The sequence below is a fragment of the Carettochelys insculpta genome, chromosome 5 (genome assembly GCF_033958435.1).
Source record: "Carettochelys insculpta isolate YL-2023 chromosome 5, ASM3395843v1, whole genome shotgun sequence".
In the NCBI taxonomy this organism is placed as follows: domain Eukaryota; kingdom Metazoa; phylum Chordata; order Testudines; family Carettochelyidae; genus Carettochelys; species Carettochelys insculpta.
Window position 1 is genome coordinate 74,037,501 of NC_134141.1, and position 12,346 is coordinate 74,049,846.

A 12,346-nucleotide genomic window follows, 5' to 3' on the forward strand; every position below is an offset into this window, starting at 1 on the left:
TCTTGACTTTTAGTGCCTTTTCTGTTGTGCTGTATTTTATGTATGTAGGAAAAGTTAAGTGGTCATAAATTCCTAAACAAGGAGTTTTTTCACTGTAGTACAATGCTTCCCATATGTAAGTTTCAGAAAGCATTTTTCATCAGTATTTAAAATCAAACTTATTAGCAGAAGAAATTTACTATATTTTATATATGCTAACGGGTCACAGATGGTATAAAGATTTGTTAGCATGAGGTAGCGTAGCATTTTGTGATTATAAAATTAATTCATTTCTAAATCTGTTTAAAGAGTTTTTGCCATCTAATGAGCGATATAAATTATTAATATTTTCATGTTCTTTGGGAGTTTCACAGCCATAATTTTACCAACACAGCTGTTTGACCCAGTGACATCATGTTTTGCATAATTTTGCATTTTAATGAGTTAGTCATTTAAAAGGTTACAAAGAAACCATAACTCATAAGTAATTAAATTATTTAGCAGAAAAAGTATACGAAGGTCTTCTGACGTAGGTCACTGTGGGAAGGAAAGTGCATAGATGTACTGAATTGCACCTGTTTGTGGGTGGTAGGATATGAGCCAAACACTTTACTCTTAGATTCCAAGTAATATTTTTTCTTATGGAAATGGCCACAGATATATGCTTATTGAAATACTTGATGTTTGCTTAATTGAGATTCAAGAGCTTTAGACTATACTCACAAACAAAGCTCACCAATAAACATGAGTTACCTTTCAAGGTCTAGGTATCTCCAAGATTTTGCCAAAAGCACTGTGCATGAAATGCATTCCATTTAAGCTACCAGACAAAAAGCCTAACTATATACCTGCTAAAACGTTGTGCTGAATCTTATTTCGTATGGATTTAGTGCCTATATATGCAGATAAAAAGTGAATCAAGGCGGCTTGCTCAGATGCCCTTCTAGAAGCAAAACGTTATAAACTCAGAATCGCCTCTAAGCCCGCCGAAAAAGTTGTCAAACAGTTCACAAAGCTGCCTTTAGAAAATGTTTTGCACTACTGCAGTAGGTGAGAAAATGACGTATATCTTAGTAGGAGAAATCCAAGTATATCATCTTGTGCTCCACCACTGTTTTTCAAAAATTAGAATATCAAACCTGTAATATCTATCTATCTATGCATACTTCTTGTGTAACACTATGTATGCGGTAAGAAGTCAGAAACACATGCTCTGATATACTTTTGAAAGCTGCAGAATCTTCAGCTAACTGAATTTGGAGATGAGAACTCAGATGGACATCTCAGAAATACCTTAAGTAGCTAAGAATGATCTACAAACTCTTGGATTTGTATCCCAGCTCTGCTGCTGCTACTCTATTCAACTTTCCTAAAGTCAATTAACATCGCTGTTTTATCTGTTCATCTGCTGGTCCTACTAGTGATGGGTAGCCTCTTTTTTCCCTTCCTTCCTCATTCTCCCTTCCCGCCCCCCCCACCACTATAAAAACCTTGGATTCTAATTATCTGCTCCCATAATCTGAAGGAGTCTTACCCACAAAAGCGTGTGGGCTGTTTTTGTGGGCAGTCTTTAAGGTACTATATGAATGCTTGTTATTTTTGAAGTTACAGACTAACATAGCTGCCCCTTACAGACTATCTCCCTGTTTTAGATTTCCTGTCTGTGAAACAGCACTAATGGTACCCAGTACTCACCTGGCTTTTGTGCGGATTATTTAGTTACTGTTCTGTTTGTTATACAGTATTGAACATGCTAAGTCCCATGTAATTTTTCCTTTAAAATCTTGATGGAGGTAGTTCTCTTACGGTGAAATCAGAGCTTCACAGAGGTCATATTGAAGATCTTGCATTCCACCTAAGCTCTGTGGAGAGGAGAAAGGAAAGTAGTTGCATGGAGGTGGGGAAAAGACCTGTGAAATACGAGGAATGAAGAAATATGCAACACATCGCAATAAGATGGCATGGACAGGGCTGTGGGAGTGTAACTACATGAATTCAGAAGAACTCAGACGTGCATATAGAGACTAGGGAGGGTATAGCAGGTATTATTCCAACTTGGAATAATGAGTGTGAAAAGTTTGTGTTCAGCCTGTCTCAGCATTGTTGGGCTAAATTCTGTCCTGTTCAACTCCAGAGCCCAGATTTCGTCTTTAAGGACCATTCATGTGGCTGTTCTAGTAAAACAGTGGTCAATCAAGGAAATAATTGCTTTATATGTATTTACTTTTGAGCCGAGCAAATGTTGTAGAAATTTGGAAGTTTCTTGGACATTTTGCTTGCCATTGGATATTAATTGTAGATGCTGAAGTATGATGAAATGCGGCAGTGATTGAAAAGGTACTGAAACTCCATATTAGGAGTTGTGCTCTCACAGTACATTTCCATAAAGCTTGTGGGAGTTCAGAAAAATAAAATGCACAAAATATATAGAAAAGCCATTGGTTTGGCCAATTTTGGGTTCTGGAGTGCATATCATGTAGTAGTTAAGGTTACAGTGCTTACAAATAGAGGTATTTTGGTCACTGGTTATGCATAGATGCAAACTACAAAATATTGGTTGCAAAGTTACCTATCATGTGAGTCCAGTGTTCTGAGAATGAGGAGTGTAAAACTTTTCAAAATTAGACTCAAAACGTAATAAATATTGGACTTTTAATCTTGAGCATTGTGATCATTTTGATTTGTTTAATATGGTTGCATTAAACCAGGTTAGCAAATAGCAAAGCAAAACATGAATTACGTATACTTAATTACCATAAAGATAGTGTGCGATAAAATAAGACAAGTACAGTAGATAAAATGCAAGTCGATATTGGCCAAATGCAGTGACAAATTTAAAAGCAGTAGTGAGGAAAAGAAATTCAACATTTATTGTTTTGTAGCTCTAATATCTACTAAAAGTAAGCAGGTGACTATGGGTAAGTGTAAAGTGAATGTTTTGAAATAAACAGCAGATAGGTGACCTGGGATGACAGAGCTCTAGACAAGGGTATGTGTTTGTCAATATAGTCTACATGTTTCACAGACTCCTCAGGGAACAGGGGAAGATACAATTTCACCTTTTCTGTGCCAAAACATTTTAATTATATCTTCTTCCAAGTACAGCGGTTCAGTAACCAAGGAGCTGACATTGATGCATGTGTTGATAAAGCTGCAAACATTCAAAATGAGATTAACAAAGATTTTGAGGAAAGGGTGACAGCTAATTTTGCACAGTGTTCTGCATCTAATTCAGGTCAGTGTAATGATAGAATATTTTATAACTGTTGTGTCATCCAAAGGGACTTTTATGATGTTTTGTTTTTGTATTTGTGTGTATGAAAAGTGTAGTTCTAACATATCTTTCCATCGGGTTATACCTTTTTATTGAACATCAATGGGTTGTATGCATAAGCATTTTGAAAGAAAATTAGCATTTAAAAATAGTTCTATGCATGACTCAACCTTTATCAGATAATTGAGTACTTTTGTCTAATTCACCTTGAAAATGCTAACTTTAAGATGTGAAACCGAACCAAACCAGAACTTATAGAACCAAGTATAAGCAAGAATGTAGATGGGAGAAAGTAATGTTAAGTGTATTTAAATAATCAAACTGTAGTTTCTTTATGTTGTGTGAGACCTTTTGAGAGCATCAGTGTATTTCTGTTCTATTCTGCTCTTTATTTGAAGGCAGCTGACATTCTTCTTTCACTTTTCTTTTTGTTTGTGAAATTTTCTTTTTTTTATCCACTCACTTCTCCATCTGCTTTCACTTTTGTTTGCTTGGGCCGTCTCTCATCCCAACTTGATAATGAGGAATGCGGTGTGACCCTGACCTCTATCAGCCCATGCATGACCTTCTGACTCCCCCACATAACCTTTGACCTTCTCTTTGACAGCTTGATTAATTACCCTGTGTTATGATTTATGAGTAAGTGCTATGTAAAAATAATAGACAACAGGTGGTCCTCTAAAAACTTTTTGTGGCATGTTTTCTTTTCCTGACTAACTTGATGAGGTATTTTAAGTTGGGAACTTGCTGGGACAATGTATGTTTGGCAGTAGCATGGCATTTTTAGACACTTGGACACAGCACTGGAATTCAGAAACCTAAGAGTTGAGGTGTAGCTAGGATGAAAATATTGCAAAATGTTAGCAGGGTGCAGTTGCCAAAATGCACGTTGGTTGGAAACACAAAACGAAGTCAACTGACATTTCAGGCGTTTCAGTCTCAGGTCACGTCTTGAGAAAATTACTCAAATAATGGAGGGGGCATTTTTCAAGCTGAGCTGCATCTCCAACAGCTATGTTTACTTTAACGCTTCACTAGTGACTTCTGATTGGTTGTCATGACCTCATCCCACTGTTGCACCTAGGATGGTTCAACTGTGACATATATGTACCCTTCTCATGAAAGAGTTGAGAAATAAACAGAACGTACATTTTTCAGAAAGATGAATGGGCCTTGCTATGTCCATTTTAACCATGGGCAGGTATATTTTACAGACCAAAACACTTTGAGTTCCTTTTTCCTTGAGAATTAGCGCTAATCTTGTTGCAAAGAGTCTAAATAGAATTCTGAACTTGAAAAATCAGATTGATAAAGCTTAGGAAAATGATCGCTTGTAGATCCTTACTTACAGGCCAAGAAGATAGTTCCATAGGTCAAGGGATTCCACTCTAGCCCCTGACCTCTCTGGTCACATATGGCATCCCATTTTGGTGGATTAATATGCAGGGCTGAATGCTTTCAGCTCATTATTCATTTAGCCAGCCACAAGAGACTTGAAAAGATTCAGAATTTACCTCAAATATGTTAGATTGTCTTTGACCTTCCGATAGCTGACTAACAGGTTAAATTAACTTGGATATAATTTCAGTTTCAAACATTTGGTGTAAAGTTTCAATAGAGGACAAAAGTACTGTCCTATTTCATACTGCTTTATTTTGGTGATTAGTGCAGGTCTCCATTTATATGATGTCTGTTGTCAAGCTTGCTTATTTATGATTTTTGTGCTTTCCAGCACCTGTCTGCTTTCTCATTAGCAATCATCTGTTGAATAAATAAGTGAACTATTATATATTTGTAAGTCTGTTTTATAAACTTGAAACTACGGTTTGTATGCAGTGCTCTTTACAATTCTGAAACCTCAGGGAGCAGTTGTATGAACTGTGTGTTCTTAATTTACCTTTCTGAAGCAATAGTATTTGAGGAAATACATATCAATATGCTGGCAATTTAAGACTACCTGCATCTCTCTGATGGAAAATCTACAATTACATCCATTGAACTAATCATTTCAGTGTGATAAATTATAAGATGAAGCTTACTTTTATCAGTATTTTTCTTGATTATAACATATAGTCATAGATGTAATATGCAAACAAACTTGGAGTTAATTAACTATAACACATATACTACTTCTCTCTGAGATACGATAGTATATTAGGATTGGTTTGTATCAGTTGGTTGAAGAACTGAAGAGTATATTCTGATGTGAGACAGAAAAATAATTAGACCAACCAAATTACAAATGCTCAAAAAATAGCAGTTTATCAAATATAAAGTTGCAGTATATAATAACTTTTCAACAGCAGACCAGTTTCATTTGAACACAATGAAGAAACTTCTCTGCTCTTGAAAAGCTTTTACACTGCAAAATTATACTAGATAAAGTGCTATTTTGAGCATTTGTAATTTGATTTGTCTAATTTTTTTCAGTCTCAAATCCAAATAATCTCCTCTTCAGGACAAAAGCTACTTTCACGCTATATACAAGAATAATATATCTAACTTTTTCAAATGAACACAGCCTTAAGAAATTCTCCTGGCAACTTGTATTTATTTATGAAAGATTTCATCATATCTAGTATTTTAATAACACTACATGTGCTTCTAGATTAAAGGTGAGATTAGCGTTTTCCTTTCTTTTGATATTACAATAAATGAGGGTTACATGTCTGAACAGGCTTTTGATAGACTATAATTTTAAATAGTATTTGTCCATCTTTGTTGAGCAGACATAGTAATGATCTGTGATAAACTCTACTATGTAGTTGATAAAGCAAATGCCTCAAGTAAGTGGAGCATTTATCTTTTTTTCTGTACTCGTCATTTTCTAATTGTACTTTTTGCTTTAAACTTTATAAGTGACTGTGTTTGACATTTGATACTGCGAATGTGTGTTACTTATTGTATAATTTTTCCAGACATTGCTGGAACTTAGGAAACACACAATTTTCATAGGTCAGCAGGATGAGGATGGCCCTTTAATTAATTATGATGATTCTTGATGGAATATATTTGTATGATTTAGTATATCCTGTTAGAAGTTAAATTCTTGCAGTTATAGATGTTACTTTGTGTATCTATATGGTTTCATAAGGGTGAGTACTATGTTAGATCAAATTCTCTTGTTGGTGCCATTATTTGTGTCCTACAACTTGGATTGAAGTGATTATGGAAGAAAAATTAAATGCAGAATGAAAATATTTATCTTCCAATAAACTAAACAATATTGAAATAGGCTCTCTTTAACAATAGGTTTTGAGACTCATTTGGCAGATTTTTCTCAGGCATTACTTAACTGTGTTTTTGCAATAAGGGAGCCTCTTTGAAAAAGTAGAAAAAAATTAAAAATGTAAAGGGAGATGTTGTACAGTTTTTAAAATCTGACTGATAAAAATTCTTTTATTTATGTAGTAGTGAATTTAAAAATGGAATCATTTTTCATCTGTTGATGTCTCTGTGAAAAATTGACATTGTGTCCTCATAAAATTGGACAAATGACTCATGTAATTTTCAGTTACATAATCAATAACTTAGACAAATTCAACTTCTTTGAAGATTTATGTGCCTCCTTTGTGGCCAGATTTTAGTGGACATAGTTTCAAATTTCAGTACATAAAAGCACAATGAATACAGGAATTTTGCATTTGGCTTTCTACAGAAAGGAAAAAGAATCAGTACACAAAATTTCTGCAGTGAAAATGAACAGATAAGATGACAGACAACAAACTAAAGCTTTCTACATTGCAATCTAAAAGTCAAAGAAATTCATGTAGTTTGTTTTGAAAATGTTAGCATTTCTTCCTACCACTTAGCATAGCACAAAAAGTGTACTTTCATGTAACTTTCCTAATTGACTACTATTTTTCCATAGGTTTACTAATCTGTTTTGTGATGCGTTTGTTTTAGATTCATAAACTTAAATTCATTTCTAAAAGCTGAAAAATATACTTAATAGTACGGTCCTATCTTCCTACTCCATAATAATAATGTTGTAATTTATTTTTAATATCCAGTTATGGGATAAGTGGATTTCAAAGTTTCATGGTGGTGGTTTGGTTTTTGTAGATTTTTATGCAGGGTTTTTTTTTTTTCTCCTCCTAAGTTCAATTCACTCAGAAGAGAGGGCAGGGAAGGAACATGACAGGAGACCACTTACTCATGGTACAGAATCTAGTGAGGAGGCAATTTTCTCTTTGGCCTATGGTGACCTTTTTTGAGTATGTTCCTTACACCAGAGACAGTGTACTGAATGCCTCTATTTCACCCTGTTTAGCAGAGTGCAGCAGTGTCCTTTAACTTACTTTTGGTGGGAGGAGAAGTTATAGCAGAAATTTGAGAAGGGCGTGAAAAGTTGTACAGGCACAAGGAAGAGGGGTAGGAACTTTCCTCAAATGTGATTTTAATAACCAGTCGAGTGTGTCCAACTGTAGAAAATCACCAAGTGACAATCTGTCTACCTGACAGTGATCACAAAGCGTTACAAGATTTTTGAATAGCTATACAGATTAGAATAAAGCAAGACCAAATAAAGTATCTTTTGTTGGCATAGATTTGGTTTACTCTGGTCAGTTAGGTATGTAGGCTTGTTTGATCTTCTCACTTGGCCTGAATATAAAATTAAAGTTGAGATTAAAAGGCAGAAATCATGTTTTGATAGCCAGTTAAAACAGAATATGTTAAAAATTAAATCTTTATTTCTAAAAATTACTTATAAAGGAGTGTTTCATTTTTATTGGAGCCCATTCTGTTACTATTCATCCTTCTCTTCAGTTCCTCCATTTTAAAATGCTGTTATTCCCATAAATCTAACTATATTTTGTCAGTTGTTAGTATTTTAAACCTGTTTTTAAATTCAGTAAAATCAAATAGCTATTTCCTTCAGAATTTATTTCTCTTATGTAGATTTGTATATTCACTAACAGTTCAATTTCTTGAGGCATGCAAAAAAACCACGGTTGTTTAAAATCATAATCTACAGAATATAGATTTTTCTCTGGTTTTGCAGAATACAATGTATAACTTTCTCTTAAAGTTTTAGCTGAGCTTTAAATTGGTACTTAGAAGTCATTCTACGGTAACAGAGTTGAGTCGTAAGCAATATCGCTGAATCAGTGTTGCTATTGATTCATGGTTACTGTAACTATCAGTTTGTGCATCATATGCTGGTGGTCAGCTAGACAAAAGGTTGTTACTATTTTAAGCTCTGGTGAATAGTTTCCAGGGATTTATTTGGAAGATAGCCATTCTCTTGTACAAGTTATATTAGCTGGACACAAACTTAATTATAATGTTTTTAGTTCTAGTAGCTTTCTGATAAAATCTTATAAAATAACATGTAGTTATGAATATAAGCTAACACCAACGCATTTTCAAAACAGTTTTTAAAAGGTGAAACAGACAGATCATATGAATATAGATGAAGAAGAAATATATGTATACATACACATCCATGTATTTATCCTTAGTTACAAAAATCAAACTCTTCTAGTTCTTTACAGTGTTGTTATAAAATTGTTTTTTTTTCCTGATACAGGAAGGCTATGGAGTAATAGTACTGAATCCCAATGAGAACTATATTGAAGTGGAAAAGACAAAAGCCCAAGTACAGCTGTCTTCTGATAGCTCAGATGAACCTGCAGAAAAGAGAGAGAGAAAAGATAAAGTCCAAAAGGAAACAAAAAAGCGCCGTGATTTCTACGAGAAGTATCGCAACCCACAAAAAGAAAAAGAAACTGTGCAGTTGTATATTAGAGTAAGTGTATTTTTAATTTCATTTTCCCTTACTAAATTATTTGCCAATCTATTTCACAGTTAGTATATATTTACATTAATAAACTCTATGCTAGAGAGCTCGTTTAAAGTGAATGATGCTATCTTGTATTGATATTTTTTGTCACACAAAGTTTTGGTAGCATTGCATACTTTGTATTCTGTTTTCAAAGAAACTTCAAATAAACTCCAGAAGAACATACAGTAACCTCTTTTATGTCCAGCAGGACCAGCAGGTTGCCAGAGAGTCAAATATTCTGGATAATAGAGAAGTTTACCTAGCAATACATAACACTAAAGAAAAACAAGATTAGATATTAGGAAACAAACAAAATGTATTCAGAGTACTTTATTTATCAACAGTAGTATTGTACATTGTAAACTTATGCTGTATTTGATGTATTTTTATTTACTGTCACTATACAGTACTATGGAAAATGTAACCAAAATTTACTTATGGTTAAAATGCCAGTTATTCAAGAGTTCCAGATAATAGAATGCCAGATGTGAAAGAGTTTACTGTGCTAAGTGTTAAAAACATCGAAGACTTTGTAAAACATTTTATAAGTAGATGTGTACATAAAAAACACCTAATGCAGGCATTGGTAAGGTATTAACTATACAACATACTGTGCATATATTTACAACATTGTTATCTTACACTTGGAAGGCAATAGTTATAGCTTAATAATTTTTAATATATTACCTGCTGAATTAATAATGTATTGTGCAAAATACTAGTGTTCATCTTGTGTGGTAGCAGTTCTACCCTATAATGTATTGTTTTCATATGAGCAGCCATCCATTGTATTTCCACTAAGCTTCTGAAGGCAGCTAAAGAGAGAGAGTTATTAATATCTTAATAAATATTTAAGCTAGAATAGTTCAAGAATGGTGTAATGAGGAACTCTGTCCCTTGCTCTTTTCTTACTCAGTGAACCTTTGCACTTTGTAATGCTAGCAGCATGGGATCGTTATAACAGTGCTACCCAAGGATTTCTAATTCTGCGGGGGGCACAAACAATATTATTTGCACTTTGACACATTCTCCTTCATATACATACTATGCATTATATATTCTAGACAGTCATGCAATTTTCAAAGCCCTTGTTATGAAAGTTAGCATTTTTATTCAACATTAAAACATGTCAGAAATGCCACAGTGTGCTTAAAACATTAAGAATTTCCTTCCTGGTGTGAAATAGAGAAATATCCAAGAAAATAGGTGTTAGAATCATTTTAATTTTCAGCCTGTTCATATTGATTGTGCTTTAGTTGAACAGTGATTTACAGCTTTACTGCCTATTTAAACATTTCACACAGCTGGCTTGTGAGAAGCATTAACAAACATAAAAAAAAATACCTTTCAGGAAATAAACTCTTCTCCTGACTGTGGAAATGTAAGAACCTTTACAAATGTCTGTAGAAAGTGACCAGAGGGCAATGCTTTTTGTGAACTATATCAATCTGCCGATCCCAGCCTTTGAGAGGAGCAGCCTCACCCACAAGGAGGATGCATATGCTAGTTGGGCCAGTTCTCAAGTCTAGTCCCAACAATCCAGTGCTGGTATTAGGACTAGCTTTTGTTTGTAATGACAGTGATCCTTTCACATTTCTTTGTCTAGGATGTCTTTCGTTTTGTGTCTGTTTTGCTTGATAGAACACACACAGTGGTTTCTTGAAGCCTTAAGAACATGTAAAATGCAAGTTTTTGGCACTGTTCTCTTCGTCCAGTGAATACTTATATCAAAGCTGAGTACTGAAATTCCATTTTTACAAAAAAGCATGGAACGTAACAGCAGAAGTCTTCACGTGCGGTGTACATGTGGGCCTAGTTCTGTGCCTCTTGTGGATTCACTGGGATCAGGATGAACCAAAAGTGTGCAAATGTCACCTGATGCTGTCGGCTTCCAAATCTGAAAGGTTACTTTACACCAGGGCAAGCAAACTCTTTACATCAGGCCCCACTTTTCATCTCTGCAATTATCAGGCCCCCCCATCTGTCTAATGTAATCCAAATCGATGGAAGTTTAGTTATGTTCATATGCGGGAGGGAACCTTTCAGCACATTTAAGAAAGAAAGTCTGTAGAATGTAAAAACTTTACCAATGGGTATAGAAATGTGAATCACAGAGTTTAAAAACAGTAACAGATTTCAACATTTGTAATCGGATGGATGAGCGTGAGACACTGCAGCTGATCAAGTTCCCCCTTATGAAATGTCGTGGGCCTGCCCCTCCACTTTGCGCACCCCCTTGTTACACTTTCATCAGTAGGAAACAATATAGAGTCTTTTAAAATGAGGTAAAATCAGTGCCTTTTTGGTATTAAGAAAAAAAAAGAAAGAGGAGCCAGTACTCAGCCAGCTCCCTATTCCCCACAATCCAATCCCATGGCTGCAGAGGTGCTAGTACTCCGTACTGGCAAGTACTGGCACAAAAAAGCACTAGGTAAAAGTGTATGTGGATTGTTCTATGCCTACACAAATAATATCAGTTCACTTGCCTACCTGCTTCAAAAGAAAATTGAACTACCTTAGCAATAAAGATAGCCATTTATTCTGTGGGATTTGGAGACCCCTAAAATACTATAAAGTTGTGATGTACTTCTACAGCACATATCATCAAAGCATTTTTACAAACCTTAATTAAGCCTTATATCGCCCTTTAAGGCAGGTAAGCATTGTTGTATCTATTTTGCCATAGGGTAAACTGTCATAGACAGGCTAATTGTCACAGAGAGCAGAGATCCAAGGTTAGTAAAGAAATAGGATTTTCTCACACTAGCCATGGTAAATATTGAAGTAGAAACAGGTATCTGGGGGTGGGGAGAGAGAATTAAAATACATTGGCAGAACTGGTGAGGGAATTGTTAATTAGTAGTACTAGATAACTTCAGTTATGAAATCTGAATTGTTTAGACTAGTAGTTTCTAACTCCCCCCCCGCCCCCATTTGTGAACTCTTTAGGTATTTCTAATTGAGATGCAACCTTTTTAAAATCTGAGACAGACCACAGACCCCCAGTTGAAAACTGTTGTTTTGTGGAATCCATAATCTTTTGTGAACCCCTTAGACATAGTTTGGGGACCCCCAGGCATCTGCCAATCCAGGTTGAAAACCATGGGTTTATACCTACAGCAGTCTGATGAGTAAGTGAATCTTTGTTATTTGAGCTAGTTTCATTCCTCGCTCCTTTTTAAAATGAATATTTCCTTCAAGTGTTTTTATAATCTTTACTTCAAATAATGTTAATATCCAAGCTACACAGGCTTAAGTAACAACAGAGGCTTACACTTTTAAGATTATCACAGAGTATAACATAT

The 12,346-nt window shown here is 34.9% G+C and overlaps 1 protein-coding gene across 4 annotated transcripts in view; it reads left to right on the forward strand.

Moving 5' to 3' along the window:
* ARB2A (ARB2 cotranscriptional regulator A) overlaps positions 1-12,346 on the forward strand; it is a 385,998-nt gene that overhangs the window by 192,942 nt on the left and 180,710 nt on the right. For all 4 annotated transcript variants that reach the window (XM_074995328.1, XM_074995326.1, XM_074995329.1 and 1 more), the window contains one exon: positions 8,787-9,005. In XM_074995328.1, the coding sequence (XP_074851429.1) occupies positions 8,787-9,005 (219 nt within the window). The remainder of the gene's footprint in view (positions 1-8,786; positions 9,006-12,346) is intronic.